The 20,753-nt window shown below is 38.0% G+C and overlaps 2 protein-coding genes across 2 annotated transcripts; one reads left to right on the top strand and one right to left on the bottom strand.

Annotated features, from left to right (window-relative positions):
• Positions 1-804: 804 nt before the first annotated feature.
• LOC108978036 (leptin receptor gene-related protein) lies at positions 805-2,256 on the bottom strand. The gene is made up of 3 exons (XM_018948118.1): positions 2,127-2,256; positions 1,654-1,909; positions 805-1,593 (listed from the first exon to the last, which is right to left on the bottom strand). Exons 2-3 carry the CDS (start codon positions 1,873-1,875, stop codon positions 1,477-1,479), a joined length of 339 nt encoding a protein of 112 aa, XP_018803663.1. The 5' UTR covers positions 1,876-1,909; positions 2,127-2,256; the 3' UTR covers positions 805-1,476.
• Positions 2,257-7,501: 5,245 nt separating this feature from the next.
• LOC108978035 lies at positions 7,502-20,662 on the top strand. The gene is made up of 4 exons (XM_018948117.1): positions 7,502-8,287; positions 18,252-19,323; positions 19,394-19,661; positions 19,752-20,662. Exons 1-4 carry the CDS (start codon positions 8,200-8,202, stop codon positions 20,025-20,027), a joined length of 1,704 nt encoding a protein of 567 aa, XP_018803662.1. The 5' UTR covers positions 7,502-8,199; the 3' UTR covers positions 20,028-20,662.
• Positions 20,663-20,753: the final 91 nt, after the last annotated feature.

The raw sequence follows: 20,753 nt of genomic DNA, 5'->3' as shown, positions 1-20,753 counted from the left end.
TTCCACTCAGTTACTCCTTAATACTTCTCACAATTGTTTTTTCCCCGGACGTTTCAGGAGGTTGAAATCGTCGACGTTGTTGGTTTAGGTCTTGTGCAACGTTGTTATATTTAGTGCTTTGACTCGGTATGTATTAAGAATTGCTTCTTAATGTTCCGAGGATGTAATTCCGGTTTAATCAACTTCCTGTTGAGTTGGTATTTATGAAAATATCCAACCAGGTACAACTTGTTCATATATATGTATATTGAAGAGACGTCAAGGGGCAACCAATTACTGTTCAAAGGTGAGGGCTTTATAGTTCCTACTATAACCGTAGCTAGATTTCTCTTCAAAGTTCTTTCCATATTTGTACTGATCATTTTGTATGACAGCTATATGCTTTAGCGATCACATAAATGAACAGCTTCTAGGGGAGAAGTCATGTATATACAGACAGACAGACAAACGGACATGGCTAAACCGACTTAGCTCGGCTGTAGATAGTTTATGTATATGTACACTTTATAAGATCTCCGACGATTTCCTCTGTGGCAAACATAAAATATGTTTTCAATGTATAAAAGTACAAGTTGAAAAGGTGATAGTAAAGAAAAATAAGGAACAGTTTTAACTATGATTAAGTCTTATGTTCCTTTTGTAACGGCTTTTTAACCCCAGTTTGGAGGAAAATTAATTGTCCGAAGTCATCTATTTATATTCCCAGAAGGAGAGATTTGTTGTCGGGATCGGTAACTATATTAAAAGTGAGGAGTGTCAGAAGACAATTAGACCTCATAGCATACAATTATTCAATTTCCTTAATTCGTTTGCCAATTTTTTTTTATTCATAAAATGGTTTTGAAAGCAGTATTACTTAGTAAATTTTAAAATAAAATATTGCAACGTAGTGGTGCCACATACAGTAATTCCATACTACATTTACAAACATTTAGTGTCCAATATTACACAAAAGAGATTCTTAAAATTGCGCATGAAGTTTATATAACATACATTTATTGTTTTTTTTTATTTGTGTTTCTTCAAATCGAGTTATTTGATTAGTTTAATTTCGCCCGACTATTATGATTTTTTCAAAACAAAAAATGTGCCAAATTCGCAGCAATTTTTGTTTTAGCACATTAATTGTAGATATAAAAGCTTTTCATCTTAAAACTAAATATTATTTCTTTATGTATGGGTTTCGGTGTACAACTGCAATGCGCATGATATTCTACTGAGCCTTTGTAAAACCTACCAGCATCTCGACGACGTTTTCACTCCAGACCAAAGGCGGTTAAAATTTTAGTTCCAAACATTAGTTAGCATTGCGTTGTATTTACGATGATGATAAATATATTGTTGTTGGTTTTATATGTTTCATGTAGACTTGACTACTTGCAGTCATTGTAGTCATTTTGCGTTAAGAGTCTCTTCATTCAAATATTTATATTTGCAAGAACAAAAACAAAACAAATATTAAAAAAAAACTAGTATTTAGAACATTCCACCGTAGGGTGCATCAAATTCACTATCTCGCATTGAATAACCGAATATAGTTAAATAGTTAATCACATTACTGATTAATGTAAGTGTAGCAGCAGTCCAAGAAATCTAAAAGGAAATTCAGATTACAACACATTACATGCACGTATATATTAACATTTTTCTTACCACTTGACTATGCGCCAGTACAATTGGAAAAGCAAAAGCGCTTAGCACCATTCCAGCACAAAGAAAGAGTGCGAACTCTGTCTTTGGATTAGTTTCGTTGCCTTGATTGAAGCGCTTCGCTATGAATACCGGTATTACGGATAGGACGTAAAATAGCAACACAAAGAACGGGTAGAAAATCTTCGGTTGTGGCACCGCACACGCTAATATAAGGAATGTCATACCCAAGCATGTTAAAAATGCGCACACCAGTAATCTGTAATAGTAAAGGAAAGTGAAGAGAGAAATATACATTTTACACAACGCAATTAGATTTATTAGGCTATCACTTTGGATCTTTTGTTAACTTACGCTATTATGTACATCGCCATTCCGTCATAAAGATAATGAGCACCGCAGCAACAAAACACATACGAAAAATACAAAAATAATATTAAACAATGATGAACACAGTTTATTTTTCATATAAATACCCTTTAAAGCAGCCATTTTATGAAGTAGTTATTGGATTTATTAAAAATTTTCACTTGAGATCCTTTTGTGTGTTTACGAAAATTGTTGTATCTGCATTAATCATCAAGAAAACAACCAAGTGCAATCAAATGTCAAAATGTAGAGTTACCGTATAGTTTTGGACTGAATTTTGTACTGTTATTGGTTATTCGAAATTTTATATACTTAATTGAACATATACGTCTCCATCTTTCAAAAATAAATAACGTTTCTTTTGCTAAATATAAAATTGTAGTATGTAAAATAAACTGAAAACAAGTTAGAGTTTGACTTTTATATCACCTTTTACTCCTTATGACAACATCCAATTATGTGGCACCATTATTGAGAACAGTTTTGAGAGCACAAAATTGTTGACTAACAGCTGACTACCTATTGAAACATTGCTTTTGCAATTGTTATAACAATTTAATATACAAGTTCATTCGAATTTTATGGATATGTATTATAATTGAAATAACTTATATCAAATTGTGAATCCTCAAAAATCGTTCATTACCTTGTATTTGGTGGTATAGATGAAAAGATTCGATCTTCTTGCTAATTCGGCACAGCATTCACAAGTTGATAGCAATATTAAATAATTCCTTAATAATTCTATGACATTAATGTCGCTGAGGTAGAAAACTAGTTTGCAAGGATCTAGGTCCGGTTCCGTTCCGTTGTTTAGTACAGTCGGAAATAAGGATTAGCTTAGAGAGCTAACTTATGGCAAAACCACAGTTGTTACAAGCGCGGCGTAGGTGATGTCAAATTCAGAGTTCATAGTCCTTTCACTATTGAAACTACTAAAATATTTGTATGCAGTTATGTATGTGTTACAACCTGTCCTCTAACAATTTTTGATAAGCGGACTTGTTGTTCATCAAAAGGAATATTCTTGTGGACCAACGTACCTGCAATTCAACCAGTTTTTTTGAACAGCTCTGTTTTAATAATAAATATACTTATTCAAATTATCAAACTACGGTATAAAACATTTCAAATATATGTACTCATTTGTTGTATTAATATAACGCATTTCCTCACAAATTGCCTGCATTGTAATATAATTATTGCGCCTTTCACAAGGTTAAAAATATCCACTTGAAGCCTTATTACAATACATTACTAGTTCAGGGCTGATTTAAAAGAACAAATAACAACAGCGCAATCGACATAAGGACGAACCACTATCAACAACATATTGCCATTACCATATAACATAAGTAAATCAGCCGCTAGAACAAATGGATAAGACGTGAACGTGACCAATTGAATGCCAGCACTGCGCCAATTGAGAAACTAAAGGCACAAACCGAACTACTACACAGACAAATATATATAAATGTGTGTAGGTGTGTAAATATTTATGTATATGACCAGCACTTGGCTTTTGTTCAAGCATCTTGAGTGATTTTTATGGCTTTACTATGCGCTGATAAGGGCACCATTGAATCATCAAACATATATTTCTGAGGAAACACACATTAGCATATTAGTTGTATGTAACCAATAAAGTTGAGTACAAATCTATATTGTACATGTATGTATGTATACGTATATTATATGAAAAGCTTCGCTATGCGCAAAACCCACACGTCACTGGGACACAAGCACGAATTCTGTATTCTCGCTTGTGAAAAATCTGCAAATGTTTGTTTATTTCTTTGTGAACGCCGAAAAAGTTCAATGGAGCGACCGAAATGGGACGCGCATGAGCGTCAAGTCCTTCAAAAAATTTTCATTGATGAAAAATTTTGTCCTATCCCACATAGAAATAGGTTTAGCAACCGCGCTGCATACCTGCTGTTGCTGCTGCTGCTGCTGCAACGGCAAACATTCGCACACAATAACAAAGCTGCAAGTACTGCAGAGCGAGAAACTTGTTGGCCACATTCACTAGTGAAAGAGAGCCATCCGTACATAGAGCCAGAGTGCAAGACCAGGCCTGTGGGCTTTATATTGTTACACCCGCAAACTGGGGTGGCGTTTGCTGCTTTTGTCAGCTCCCTCGCATACTAGCACAACGCCAATGCCATCGCCACCTGTACGTATTTCAATGAACCGCACTTGAAGGTGAAATATGTGGCAGGCGGTGTCGGAGGTGTGTACAAATACAGTAAAAATTTAATGCAAAGTCAATTCGCACCGCAGTGGCGCAGTTGTGTGTGGCTGAAAATTTGATTTGCCTGTATACAAGAGTGTATGAGCTAGTAGAGCTTTCGCTGTGAACTGTTGGCGGTGTGTGTACACGTTAACGGTTAATCATACGCCTGCGTGTACTCAATAGCGAAGAAGTGCTGTGTGCATAGTGTGTCATAACGGCAGTTTTTGTTGTAGATTTAGGTGAGAAATACTTTTCATTGCTTTATTAAAGCTATTTATAATTATATAATAATAAATTAAAATTTTTGTTAACAAATTTATTATAATTTTCTATAAACTTTTACTATATTTGCATATTTTTGCAGATCGTAAATAATTATTGTACTCTCCGCTATACCGTTGCTATAGGTTTTAACAGCAAACCTTTTGGACGCTAACAATTCAAGCTAACCCCATTCAAATACACTTGTATTGTATTAGTGTTATCAAATAAAGGATTTGCAGATATTTTAATCAAGTTCGTGGGGCAACAAATTTAAACGACCTTGGTCAACGATCTAATTTTTTATTCAATGTCAAAGCCCCAAGTACAAGTACTGTGCTTCGATCATCACCTGTGTTCTTCTACAGTAGCAATATCTGTTTTGTTTAGGGATTGGAGATTATTTTAAGCATCCCTGGTAATCGTCTATGGAATCAAGGAAATCCAAATTTTTTCAATTTGCATCTTAAAAAAAAGCACAAAAACTATTTTTTTCTTATGGACATATCCCCTTAACACGATTAATTAGTAATTGAGTTCGAAAATCAAGATAATCAGTTTCATTGCCCCTAAAGGTATGCTACATTTTACAAAATCAGCATTTAAAATACTATATATACATATATTATACATATGTATATTTAAGTTTTCTTACATAATTAAAATACTGCTAAAAAAAGTAATTTAACACTAATAAAAGCATACAATCATAGTCATCTGAATATATAATTAATGAAAGCGGCCAAGAGATATTTATAGTTTAATATTAATTTTCTTTTATATTTTTATAGTTTTCCAACATGTTGCTACATAGTGTAATAGTTTTGTTCACCTAACAGTTGTACGTATCACCTAAAACTAATTGAGTTAGGGTTATTATAAACAAATGATCAGCCCTCTAAAACGTTTAATGTACATAACTCCCAAATCAGTACCGACAGAAAAATCGGACCGCAAAATCCCCATATAACGGTACTGTTAAAAACAACTAAAAGCGCGATAAATCAATAGCTAAATACGCCAGAGACATTAAATTTTACCCAAGAGTTGGTATATGAGGGCTTTAAAGGAACCAGAGTCACATATCTCCGGGCTTGCTCGAGCGATTTCAACCAAATTCAGTATATTTCATTCTTCTAACATTCCCTTCATACACTGTGAAAATGCGCGAAATCCGGCTAGAGCCACGCTTACCTCCCACATAACCCAATTTTAAATTCCATATGATTATTTCATTTCTCATTATACAAATTAAGCACCAAAGATGTATCGTGAAGTGGAGTGTGCCTTGAAGTGTACAAAAAACTATACAAATCGAACCAAAACGATACAACCCCTTAGGTACCGAATATATGGAACCCAGAACCTATCGAGAGAAAGGTTTTGTGGGAGATTTATGATAGCGCATTCGATAGAACAATGAGCTGTAGGAGATATACGACGATATTGACCTAGTGCAGCGAATTAAGAAACAGCGGCTACGTTGACTAAGTCGGGGGAAGCAGCGGAGAAGGAAGACCTCCATTGCGTTAGAAAGACTAGGTGGATAAGTACCTGGCTACACGTGGAATCTCGAATTGGGTCTAAACAGCGAAAAGGAGGAACGACTGGAACGCTGTTGTATACACGGCATAACCGCACAAGCGGTGAATTTGTTGACTTTCGACCGATACTATATAGGTCAGTGTATGAATTGATATGTCCATGTGGAAAAATTAATTGAATCCGGTCAATACATCCCTTAGTCTTCACATGCCAAAACAAAATATTTCGTTTTTAGGTGACTTTATGCCGCATATATCGGCCAATATGTGAGTTATATCAATGAAAATAAGATTTTTCCACTCATAACATTCTGTGCCTAAAAGGAATACAATTTAGTGAAAACGAACAAACCTTATTTACGAGTACCTGAAGGTATTACCACAACTTTAAGAGGTTACATGGGCTAACGGACTTCAAAATATCGATTTTTTTATTGTCTTATTAAATTGACCTCTAGAATATTATCCAAAATTTTCAAGATGATCCGAGTATGAGTATTAGTTTCAGAGATACAGTCTTGAGAACATGTGCGCTCGACGCTATTTAGACTAAGTACGCCGTCTTTAAACGCGTTTTCCTCAAAATTGTGTTTTTGGTAAGATTTCTCAGGAACTACTTAACCGATCTTTATGAAATATTACACAATTTTTCTGCCAAAAATCCAGTTTTTTTCCTTCATTCAAGTTCTAGGTTGAGGTTTTAACTAAAACACGTATTTTTTTAGATGATCCTGTAAGGAGTTATCCTGCCAACGCGCGCGTATATTTTTTCCGAAGGGTCAGTGGAAATGGTGCCACAACGGCCGAGTTTAAATATTTTTTTTTTCCAAATATTTCAGAATTTCTTTGTTAATAGTGTACATATGTATGTTTGTAACAATAAAAAATTCTAATAAAATATTTAATATTATATTTCATACGAGAAAAAGGTCTTTGCATAGTATATGAAATCAATTCATTGTTATTTTACCTACTTCCAGACACTGTACCGCCACTCAACCAACACATTTGCACTACTGCAATAAACCACCAGCGCGACAGCCAACCAACCAAACCGCTACTGTATCCTTTGTCTCCGAAAGCTTCGTTGTTTTTTCTCTGCAATTTAGCTACTTAGTATCCGTTGCCGCCAGCGGCAGGAGCCCGCGTTGGAGCTGATGAAGCAGGAGCAACAAAACAGCGGCAGCTTGGCGCACTACACATACCCAACGTGCGCTCTCACCACCGCGCTACGGAGGCGTTGAAACATTGTAGAGCATATGCGACGACGACACCATTAACATTTTGCGTCACAGCTCGCAAGCTACAAGTTTCAATCAAATGCCGAACAACAAACGACGCAACCACGACGCCGTTTGTGAAAAAACGAACGTGGCATAGCGTTCAAGCTCCAACCGTGGGACGTTGGCGAACGCCAATTCAGTACAACGGGACACTTCGTTGCTACCAAAACGAACGAAAACGAAACGGAAAATTAAACTTGAAATTCAAATGAAAGAAACTCAAAGGCTACTGAGCTGAACATATACAGAGCAAAAACGCCTACACATAAAATAGAAAAGATTAAATTAAAGTGAAAATTTAACGATTTGCAAATGAACATTTGCACACAACCGCAAGTGTAATTAAGTGTACAGTCAATTTGAGTGGCAGCTGGTGAGACAAAAGTGCAAAAAAACGCAAGAAAAAGCAAAAATCTGTTAGTTACATACGAAAGATTGCCAACTGCCTACGCGCGTACGAAAATCAATAGTCAAACGTTCGACGAGCGTGCAGCGGGCGCGCGAGACACCAGCACAACAACATCAGCAACAATACCAACTACAATAACGGTAAACGCGTTTGTGTGCACATTGCATTAAAAGGGCAAACGCCAAACGGCACCCGCACACACACACACACGCACCGGCGGCTGAGTGCCACAAAGCGCACCATATGACAGCAGCGAAAAGCGAAAAAACCAAAGTTTGATTGCAATTCGCCAACGTACACGCAAAATTGCATTGGAACCGCTGAACGTCTTTACGAATTTGCACAACGCGTGCCGTGCAAAGTGCCTCCTGTACCCCCAACCCGTCAGAGGTGCGTACGTAAGCAAGTGGCATCGTTCGACGCCGTGCTACAGCGACGAAGTTCACAATGGCCAAGTGCGGTGCAATCGCGCTGGCGCTGCTCGCTGCAGTGCTGCTCAACATTTTGGGTCACTGCGAGATGTCCGTTTACCCAGGTACGTATCGGCTAAAAATAGCACACCACGCAACTGCAATCACACACAAGTAACAGTAACAGTAACAGTAACGGCTTTTATAACAACAAGAACAACAATAATAATAATATGTACGTAATTACAAACTTGCTGCTGAACACACGCGCGCTTGCTAAAAAGGAGGCGCGCGCGTGGGAAAGCAATCGCGAAGAGCGAAAAGCGAAAAGCAAGAAAGGACATTCGAAATGTTTAAATTTAGAAATCGAATTCAAATTAGTAGTTATTTATAAGCACGAGGACAGCGCTTAACTAAGCCGAACAAGCAATTGAAACTTGCCATTGTTATACTGTAATGTGTGTGTTCAATATGTGTGTGTTTGTAGTGGCAAGGAGCAGTATAGACAGGGAGCCACAGAGCTCCTTTGGTCATTCGCACGTTTGGCTTTGGCTATTTTTAAACATTTCCATGCCATTTACGTGCTAAATGCCATTTCGCAACAATTTTACACTTTTGCATATATAAAGCTGTAGAACTGTATAACTGTGTATATGTATAAGTAGTTATATATTCTTGAAAATCAGCCAAAAACAAATAGAGTAGACAACATGCCACATTCAGGAACTCGAATCGAAGTGAAGACATATGTATGTATGTATGTGTGTGTATATATATATATATTATGTGTATGTATATGTATGTTTCATATATGCATATGTACATATGTATGTATGTGTTAGTGCAACTTCGTTAGTCCGTAGTGTTGAATTCAACACGCAATAGCAATCAATTGAACACTTCGCGTATCGAAAAGATATCGGAAAGCACATACACACACACGCACACACAATATCCACATGTCTACCCAAATCCTAATACTGCATAAAACCCAGTTTGTGTTGGTGGTAACTAAGAAAAGCGGATTAGGCGTATAAATAGGCAGCGCCGTAGTTTGCAAGAGGAGGAGGGTGAGGGGGAGTAGGCGCACAGCAGGCTGGCCGTACAAAAGAATAGCAACAATTATCATTAATGGATACATGCCCACCGACAACTGCACATGCAAATATATGTATGTATGTATATATATGCGTGTAACTGTTATTATCACACAACAAAAACAAAAAAGCAACAAAGTTCGGCACTTCATTCAATTTCGTGTACGCGCACTACAAGCTAACTATGTATACATATATATATACGTATATACATGAATACATACATATGTATATACATGTATACTACTTACATATAACGCATATATGTATATAAACCTAAACACATACAAAGGAAACTTAATACTATATAGCGCTGAAACGCGTCACCAGCGCGGTCGTGTTTATGGCCAACACCCTCGAACACCGCCTACTCACTCTGCTCCAGCACCAGTTTTCTACGAATGGAATTCCAAATATAGATCTTACCTTACAAGCAGCGCAACTACTACATGCATACGTAACACAGTTATCCAACAAACAAACATCGGCGCTGAACTTTAGCACGCTCCTTGCTGTTGTTAATGTTTTTGTTGCTCTTGATATCCTTTTTTCGTGGCTTCGCTGTCATTTCCGATTGCAATGCGGTGCTATAATGGGTTTCCATGGTATGGGGTTAGCAGCTGTCGCAAGCTTTCTCTGCCCGTTCGCCTGCTTGCGTTCAGTTGTTGTTGTAGTTTCGTGTAATTAGTTGGGTTGGGCAGCAATGCAGGTTATATTTCGGTCGCCGTAGCTCAATTATGTGCATAAAAATAGAATTCTTAGCTTTTGATGTAATTTTAAAATACACAACTCACCTCTACCGACTGGCTGACATATGTTTGTAGTTGAAGCGTATATTTGTGCGGCGCAGTTGCAATGGAGTGCTCTTTTGGTCATTTCCTATGCAGAGATGAAGAAATGTGAACATAACACGAAATTTAAATTGAAAGTTACGCTTTTGACGACTCGAAAATATCAGTATTTGTTTAATAAAAGAGAGATTTTTGTGTATAAATAGTTTTTTGTTTTTTAATTAGAGACAAAGTAACACCTCTAAAGTCAAATATTCAATCTACGAGGTGTTTTCTAAAAATATCGGGAACTATCAGCTGTGCTCATTGCTTACTTTGCCTGTAGGAAGTTAGACTTGTCCTTATGAGCTTGGCAATTTTCGTTTGTTAAAAGCTCTCACTTTGTTGCTTGTCCGTGTATTTTTGGCCAAAAGGATTGCTTTAACGCTGCCCTAGCCTCTATATTCGTCGGACATATGCACCTTCATATTACCTTTTTCTATTTGCGAAAAAAAAGCGAACCGACGTTTTACATGCATAGATGACAATAAAAAGCTAAAGACTATCCTAAAAATCGAGCTTGAGATGTGTTTCGACGATTCTCTTATAAGTACAACACAACATTCAATCTTCAAAGATTTCCATTCAAAGCCTCAATAATCTGAAAGCAATCAGCCATATATGAAATCTGATAAAAAAATCTTCTAGGGCAAGAGCAAATACTTACAGAATACGAAAAAGTTTATACATCGAAGTATAGTATACTACCTCTGCGCTTTATGAGAGTTAAGTTTTCACTTTCCTAACAGCCAAGAACTTATTTGCACTTAAGGGGCTATTCTATTGTAGAAATAAAAAATAAAAAATATTTATTTCAACTATTGAAGGATATGTCTACAAGCGGATTTGTCAAAATTCAAAATATTTTCGGAGATATAGGTATTTTACAGATCTGGCATCCAAACTGGTTCGGTCGGAACTGAAACTTTAAACGCGCTCTTCTGAAAACTGTCTTATACAAAACGATACACACGATTTCTCAGATTCTACTAGACCAATTTACCTGAAATTTGTATTGATTATTCTTCATAGATTTGTCTAATTCAGTTTAAAAATTGAAACTTAAATTGAAAATTGAATTTTTAACTCAAAAATCGGAATTAGAAATTTTATATTCAATTTTTAACCACAAAAACAGTGTTAAAAATAAATAAAACAAGGAATAAGCTAAAGGTGATTACAAAGAAAAAAACTAGAAACTTCAAATTTAATGGAGAATGTTTATTATCATTCGAAAGAACATTATTTTGCATTTCTTATTTGAAAATCATATCTTTCAAATGTTGGCCGCGGCTACGTCTCAGACGATCCAATCATTGAGTCCAATTTTCGATGACTCGTTCGAGCATTTCGATTGGTAACTGGCGAATGACGTGCATTATGTTTTGCTCCAAGATCTGAATGAAATCGGGATTGTGTGTGTGATATTAAACGATCTTGGTGGCCAGTGCTCACTAGTATTCTCTGAATAAATCCACTGATTGGTGCGAGGTGTGGTAAGAGGCCCCGTCTTGTTGAAACCAAATGTCACCGAGCTTCTGTTTCAGGAATTAAATAGTTGGTTATCATGGCGCGATAACGGTCGCCTTTGACGGTTACGGCCCACAAGCCGTTGATTTATCTATATGAAATGGCAGCACTTGAATCTTTTCAGGTTACTCTTTTACCCAAATGCGAGCCTTATCGCTGAAAAAAAAACATTGGATTTTCTTGGGACTTTTAAGGAGTTTATTGAGCGAAGTAAAAAGTATATTAAAAAAAGTGAATCTACTTGGATCAGCCGTTACAAAACGAATAAGATATCGAGCGATGAAATATGATACAGTATGACGACTCTGTACGATTCTATTTTATTTAATTTTTTAATCCGGACTTTGGGATAAAAAATATTTTTAATTTTTCAATACGACAACAGGGCTCAAAAATTAGAGAATAATATTTAAATGAAATTTTCGGGTAAACAAAAAAATATTAAAATGTTAATTCAATTATTTTTAATGCATTATTTGCAAACCTACTTCAGAATAGAACTTATGGCCAACCAAGTGATATTCAAGATAGCTATAGAAGAGCGTTAACAAGTAAGAAGTACCGTTATTTTTATTTACTGAGATCTGTAAAACTAACGATTTCAGAAACATAGGCATAATATAGTTAATAATTATTTTTTTTGAAAGGAGTAAAATAATGTTTGCATAGAATATAGAAAAACGATTTTTTTTTGTTTAATAATTTCCAAATGTACAATAAACCTTAGGTCGCAGTGCCGACCTCAATTAAATTCTATGCTAAATATTTTCCAGCCGAATAACACCCATTTTACCAGCTGGGCTGCAATTTTCGGTATACAAAATTTCTTTTTCTATACTAAAGTGTGAATAATCAGACGCGCGCATCCATACATAGTATAGTTACATTCACAAACAYGCGCGAGCAAACAAGCACGCGCACATAAGTGCCATATTTTAGAGATATATGCGTATAATATATCTGATTATTTGATATATATATATATAATCAGTGTACATATGTACTTAGATATCTTATTCTCGCCGACGTCATTGCCGAAAGCGGATACCAGCTCCACATAAAACATATACACACAAGCTAGAGCTAAACTACCATCACCACTCCACCAATGAATATCACCACAAATGCGACAGATTCGCGCAGCGAGCTAACACCAACACTCCTAACACCGCCCAACTCCTGCCGCCGCCACACCGCTGTCTTGGCCAACTTGCCGATTTCCCAACAAAAAGCAACAATCAAGCGAGCGAACTTTGTCACCATCGGCTGCGCTGAGTAGCCGAACATGCCGAACACAACAGTTGTCGGTGAAGTGAAAGCCAAAGTCAGCAACAACAACATGCTCACCAATACCAAGATGCGTGAGGTAAGAAGCGAAGGCGAGTGGTGTGGGCTGCAACACAATCACCGTATTAATGAGACCAACAAATAAACAACTTAAAAAAAAACCAAAGGGGAAGAAATTGTAACGAAATCAACAACCCGCAAAAACAGAAAGAAAAAAAAACAAGCAAAGATAACAACAATTATATCAAACCAACCAGCGAACCTAGAAGCACCTTCAATGGGCCTTGCTCGGCTGAAGGCACCTCAGACCTTCTTGGGTGGGTGCATTTAATTCGCGGAACGCACTGGTAATTATGTACACACATACACATGTTTGTATGTGTGTGAATATGTGTTGTTTTGCGGTGTTAGCCTTGTCTAAACCATTTAACGCAGCGGGGGCATGAAGCAGTTATTCTTTATCTAGCACACTTGCCTTTAAATCCGGTCTCCCCTACATCTATCATCCGGTCTACCCCACACATCTACACACACACACTCACACTCGGTACCTAACTAAATTGGAAACTATCAGCGCCTGAATGCAACACAGCTCAGCTAGTAACCGTTCGCTCCACGATGCTTGCTATGGCGCCTGTGTGATTGCGGTAATGCGCGGGGCGCTACGGTGTAGTTGGTGTGCATTTATGCATGTGTTGGTTTATTCGTTGCATACACMATGTTCGGGTTATTTTTAAACTTAGATTATACGCTCTTTGTTGGTCTCGGGCAGCGCTGGTTGGTTGGTGTTCTTGTTGCTCCTTGGGGCGTTAGTCGTTCAGTGGCCACTTCTATTTTCAATTATATTTGCACTGTATTCACTTGAGTGGCTCATTTGGCTTAAGTTTCAACTATGTTATTTCTATTTTTGTTTTTTACTGTTCTTGTTGTTTTTATTTACACTTGACAGTACTTCCATGCTGATAGCAATAACACCGTATGCGCCACACAGCGGTAATTTCCATGCCCCAAATACGTTAATTACTCCGGTTGGTCGTGGTGTGAAACTTTTTGAATTTTTAAATAGCTCGGTTAAGCATATGGTGGGAAATTTTGTTTGGTGTCGTAAGTTTTTTTATAACACTTGTATTCAAATAAAATAATAATAAGCTTGGAATAATTGGAGCGTGTTTGGGATAGGCCCACGTACTCAATTATAGACAGAAACGAAATTTTTATACAACGTTGTGGAAGCTAAATGCTTCCTGTAGTCAGGATTGGTACACTTGCTAGGTCTGCTGATATCAGAAATATTTTTGGAAACTTGAGCTGGAAAACTATTGTTCGTTGGACCACTCGGTAGTTTTAAAAAATACTATCGTTTTTTGAGGTAGACCAACTTTTCGTTGGTTTAAATTTGTACAGTTAGTTTTAAGAAATATTTAGATCTATTATTTTAACGGGTGATCCAAGTAGAGGTATTTTTCTTAAAGCCTTTCTTTGACAGTGAGTCGTGTCAAGCTGTCATGTTATTTTTGTCCACTAGTGTTTGGCATTTCATCTTGGAAAGACTTACGCCTGAAAAACATTTACCAGTCGTTCGACTTTATTACAAAAATTCGCGTTCTTTAGAATGTGTTTTGCGGACTCCTTACTGTCATCATAATTGGCCTACTTAGCGTACAGTGCGCAATACCATCTCCCATCGTGAGACCCAACATTCATTATTGGAAAATATTATACCGAATTCACCAAGTCCAGCACTCAGTCGAGAAAATACAGCAGTCGTAGCTGAGAGTGTACATGAAGATTGTGCAGTATGGATTTGGCGCCGTTCGCAACAGTTCGGACTGACGTATGGACCGACTTGGCGCGTTTTACATTCAGATCTTAAATTGAAAGCGTACAAAATACAACTTGTGTAAGAACTGAAGTCGCTCGATCTACCATAGCGACATCGCTTCGCACTATGGGCTCTTGAAAAGTTCCAAGAAGATCTGATGTTTTCGAGCCAAATTTTGTTCAACCATGAGGCCCATTTCTGGCCGAATGGGTATGTAAACAAGGAAAATTGCCGCATTTGGAGTGAAGAGCAACTTGAAGAGATTCAAAAGCTGACATTTCATTCAGAAAAAGTAATGGTTTGGTGTGGTTGTGGGTCGGTGGGATCATCGTTCCATATTTCTTCAAAAAATATGTCGGTGAGAACGTAACCGTCAATGGCGACCGTTAACGCGCGATGAAAACCGACTATTTCATGCCTGAAATTGAAGCTATGAATGTCAGATGTTAGTTTTAACAAGACGGCGCCACTTCCCACATATCGCTTTAATCAATGTATTTGTTGAGAGAACACTTAGGTGAGCAGGTGATTTCACGTAATGGGCCATTATGTGCCACCAAGATCATGTGATACACCGTTAGACTTTACCAAGTAATTATTCAATTACATTCAATTAAAAGTGACAGTGTTAAAATTGATAGTTATTATTGTAATTACGCCGGCAACTATTTTGACCAATTCCAAATAAAAAATCTAGGGAAATAATTATTTCCAAAAAATTAGTCAAATATTTTTAAACATATTACACAGCGTTATATTTATAATTATTTTAAGGACCTTGAACAAATGTTCAAAGTAACGGACTACAATCCTAAGGTATTTCTGTTTCCTACTTGCGCCTAAAAGATGCAATAATTTTTGGCTTCATTATTAACGTCAAAGTCCTTCTTGTATAAAATTAGTAAATTTTTAACATTTTCACTCGATTGTTGGGTGGCTAAAAGCCATTTTCTAGTAAAGAAATTTCAACATGCTTCATTGGTTATTATTAATGCGTTTTCCAAACACTGTACTTACATTATTTTTCTTTGGAAATAAGAAATAATCTCAAAAGGTAATTCGTTACAAAAATCTTCAAGCAAAGGTTGCATAAAACTTCAAGTGGGCGTTGAAAGAAAACTTTGTCTGAAAGCGTATATCAGCTTGTCTGATATATTATAAAATATATATTACCACACGTATACATACACACACATAGATACATGCATGTATAAAATTTGAGAATTCATGAAAACGCCTACGCGGTTGTTGATGTTGGCATAACTAAAATGTTTACAGTTATTAGACATTATGTGTAGGCGGCCCACATACTTGTATATACATGTGGGAGTGTGTGTATTTACCAAAACGGCACTAATTTGCTGTGCTAAGCGTTTGTATGTATATGTGAACGCAAAACCCCATATGTTTGTTGTTCGTTTATGTGTGTATGCGCGAATATCAACCGGCCTGAAGTTTTTCAAATTTTTTCTATTCCAAGTCACACAAATCACTGACATTTTATGCAAATTTTTCTGAGTACTTAAGTTTTATATGGCGATAATCCATTTTGCATACCCCATTTCCCGTTAACAGTTTAATCTGTAGGACAGTCAGATGTACACGCAGCGCGCCTGAAACTATGCTTACAGTAAAATATATTGAGCTAATTTTATACTTAAATTGGGGAAATTATTCTTTATAAATTTAAAATTTATGATTTCTTAACTTATATATATTTTGCATAGGTTTCTGAATTTAAAATATATATTTTGCAATATGAGGTGACCAAAGATAAATTGGGCAGTGTTAACACTAGCATAGAAAAGAATCCGAAAAAATAAGTAACAACTAAACTTCGGTTACCGCGAGGGTATAGTACCCTTCACAAATACGAAGAGTCTTTTTGCGTGAGGGGTTGGAAAATGTCCTCCGCATCATCCATCCCCCCTCTAAGAAACCGTCGCCCAGTCTGGAACCACATTTGCATTACTTCAGGATGGCATTCCATTTTTCTCATCGAGAGATTTACATCTGCGCACCTACGTAGCAAAATTGATGCGAATTTCTGGATAATCTTCACTCTCTAGCATAACGCTAATTAAATTGTGCGCGATCATTGGGCCAGCCAGATCTTCTACGGCGTCATTTTCTGAGCCGAGTTATTTAAAAGTCGATTTCTCTGAATTTTCGACTTTTCCATGGTTTAAGGTCTTCTATTCATTTAGCCGTTCATCCGCCGCGGCTCTTATTCGCCCATCTTCGTTGCAATGTTGTTATTGTATCTTTCTTTATTTGTTCTATTTTTCGCTTATTATATTCGGATGTTTTCTTTTTCTCAGCTTTTTACTTTCGTATACCAGAAGCATTAACGCTTAAAAAAATCACTTGACACTGTTCGGTAGGCTGATGCTACTCTGAGAGTTTTAGTACTGTGCACTCTGGTCACCGCACATCTGTTCAAATCTCAGCTGTCCGTATAATAGGACGCTGATTGTCGTCCACATTAAGAGTTTTCTCTTTTCTTAGCTGGATTCCCCTGTGCTGGCCATTAGTCTGATAAGCTGCGAGGTGATTTTCGTTGCCTTTTTTGCGGCATGCTGGATTTTTACCCAGAACGTTTGTCTTGGGCCTATCGTATGCCTGCATAGTTTACTGCTTTCTGTGTTCTAAGAATATCCGTAGTCATTTGCATACTTATTTCGAGGGTTATGTGCACATTTGTTAGCAGTAGTAGCTCTATTTTTCTAAAGCGAGCTGAAGGTTATGTCATACTTACGTCCGCATAATGACCTTATTAAGCTTTTTTCGTGTTGCTTCTGTGTCTCGTGTTTTAATTATTACTGCGTTTTTGTTCGCATGGTCAATTAAGTACGATTCGTCTGGCATTTCGAGTTTTAGTGTAGCTGATGTTCCACAAGTCTGGACCAAGCATGGATCCTTGTGCTATGTGCAATTTTCAAACAAATGAGCAGCTTCTTGTGCAGTAGAGGACATTTGAGAATTTTCAGATCGACAAACAGATGGCTAAAGCAACACAACTCACCATGCTGATCAGTTATATATACATATGTATATAGAAGAGACGGATTTATTTTTTACACCGCTCATCTCACTTCGGTCTACAGCACTTAACTTCCACATGTTATTCCGGTTTGAATTCCTATTCAAAGATCTAAAGGTATTGCATTTGTGTCTTACAAGCATTCGGGGAATCTTTGGATGTGTTTCACCGATTCGAGATAGATTCACAAATTATATTTAATAATATCAAATTCTAATTTTTGAATATTAACTGGCACATATAAAGGAATGAGAAACAAAAAGGGGAGAATATGTAAATTCCACGACACATTCATGGTATGAATACAAAAATTTCCCTCAGTAAAAATTTGAATAACACAAAAGCGAAAAAGAATTGCTACCATCGGGTCGGCGTTCCATTACTATAAGCACTTCCTTGTACTTATTTTATTTCATTTGCCCTCCGCCAACCGATTATTTAATACCAGCAATTTTTCTTTCTACATTTCTACGCTTGTAGGGCTTCGACGCAAACCGTTACGCCAATTTCTGCAACAACCGTTTGATGTGTCATCCGATTATTTGGCCCAACTTATGGAGGAGAATGCGCGGCGGCGGCTACAACAAACATTCGAACAGCAATTGGAGCGCATTCACATGCAAATGAATCGGCAACGACAACGCGACGAGCGGCGCCAACGTTTGAATCAGCGCCTACAGATGCTTGCCGCCGAGAATGCGGAGGAGAGCAACGAGGATAGCGGTGAGGTTGAAATGGAATCTACGGAAGTCGATGACAATGCCTACGATGTCACTCAAAATCAAGATAATGTATATAGAAACAACAACAATAACAACCGAAATCAATACGTGGACCCGAACGGTTTCTTCACCTACAAATATGACACACCCATGGAGATGAATTTGCGTGAACGCATACCCTTCGCCGTGGGTCCATCCGATCCACGCTTCTTCGAGCAGAATAGCGGTGAAATTGAAAGTGCGCGCAACAGCGATGAGTTGGACTCTCGCGCCTTGGATGACTACCAGGAATTTGTACCAGCCGAGTCGCAGAATATTGGCGAAAAAGCAGCTGCTATTGCAGCGGTAAATACGTCAGCCGCCAACGCAACTAACACTGAGGTCTCGACAGGCGCGCCCACTGACGTCAAAACGCCTGTTCTGGCGCCAGCACCTGTTGATAGCGCGAAATTGAGCGACGGTGGCAGTACCACCTTCCATCGCATCAAGCCGCAAAACGTTGCGGCGGCAGCTGCGGTCGCGGGCGCCGGCGTCGTGGCGGCAATGAAGCTCCCAGTCGCACAGGACGCCAGCGATGACAGTAATGCACGACACCACATCAATGCGCTTATTGATAAGCTGCAGAAGGAAGGCAAGTCGGCGTCCATCGCCAACACACACGATGTGGCTGCAGCTCTGGGCGGTAACAGTATCGGTGGCGGCGACAATTTGGTGGTGCGTCAACATCTCGGCGTCGACGGCGAGATGGGCATGTATTTGGTGGCTTTGATTGCTGGCGTAAGCGCCGCTGTAACTGTGGGTTTCATAGCACTCGGCATAGCCTGGTACACGTAAGTAACCCCCAATAATTTTGCGATTGCGGCAGTCTTTTCTTTATTGTATGTATTGCCTACATTGCAGTTTGCGTCGCAAATCGAAAGCCGCAGCGGATGTGGAATATCCGGCGTACGGTGTGACCGGGCCCAACAAGGACATCTCACCGTCGGGTGATCGCAAATTGGCACAAAGCGCACAAATGTACCACTATCAACACCAGAAGCAACAGATAATCGCAATGGAGAATCGTCAGGCGGCAGAGGGCAGTTGCGGCATGTCCGATGTGGAGAGCGATGATGAGGAGAATGAGGAGGGCGATTACACTGTCTACGAATGTCCCGGACTCGCACCGGTGAGTGTTCACAAATCAAATTGCATTTAGAAAATTAGTATGTAGAAGAGGTGTGGAGTAAAATATTTGTTTTTTTTTTCTAACACACAGCCAATGGGCGAGATGGAGGTGAAGAACCCATTGTTTATAGATGAAACCCCAGTTACGCCATCGACCAACATCACCACCACAACCACGACCACCACTTCCACACCCATCATCACCAATAACCTGACACAAGCCACACCACAACAACCACCCACACAACAACTCGGCAAGAAGCCCACTTACAAGGTTATTGTTGGTGCTGCACCCAATCCCAAAGCTACCTCAGCAGAGCCTACGTCTTCCGAGGAGAATAGCAAACGCAAGAAGAGCAAGAAGTAAACCAACTAAGTGCAGCGGAACGGTGGAGCTCGGCGCAGTAGCGGTGCCTGGTGTTTGTGTTGTCAAATAGAAAAGTGTTCCACGCAAGTGAATTCGCGAGTGATTTGCTTAAGCATGCAAACAACGGGCGGAAGTGGAGAAACAGGGAAATGTGTGGTAACACGAGTGGTGCCATAAGATGCAAGAAATGGTGGCGCAAAGTATTACTTCAATTAATTTGTTGGTTTATCCACACTTCTCGAAGCGTTCAACTGGAAACCACTCTCTTTCACAATTCCAATTAACACAATAAAATAAACAGGTTATTCAAAATACTACATGTGCAACATAATAGTTGTTTGAGCTGCAACGGTGAGCGGACTTTGTTGACGAGGTCCACTTGCTGTTGTTGTAGTATTGTAAATACACTTTATATAAAGGAGAGGTTCTAATGAAGCGCAGTTTTGGTGTTAACGCTGAATGAAGGAAGGAAGTGGTAGAGTCTGTCAATATTTTTGCAATCGTGAATGTTGAAGGTTTGCCAAAATAATGCTTATTTTGATTAAATGTTCTTTAAATTGCGTAAAACTCATTTCTTTTTATTTTGTGCTGAAAAATAACTTTTGTTTTTGGTTAATCCAAAACTTGTCTTCACTATCAACTTTAATTGTATCTTCCAACTTAAATATAATATACAGATACATATATGTATGTATATTAATTTTAGTCAAATTAAAAATAAATAAA

This window comes from Bactrocera latifrons, unplaced genomic scaffold (assembly GCF_001853355.1).
Source record: "Bactrocera latifrons isolate USDA-ARS-PBARC rearing strain unplaced genomic scaffold, ASM185335v1 scaffold_99, whole genome shotgun sequence".
Classification (NCBI taxonomy): Eukaryota; Metazoa; Arthropoda; class Insecta; order Diptera; family Tephritidae; genus Bactrocera; species Bactrocera latifrons.
The sequence above is the reverse complement of the archived record's forward strand: the minus strand, read 5'-3'. Positions and strand labels throughout refer to the sequence as shown.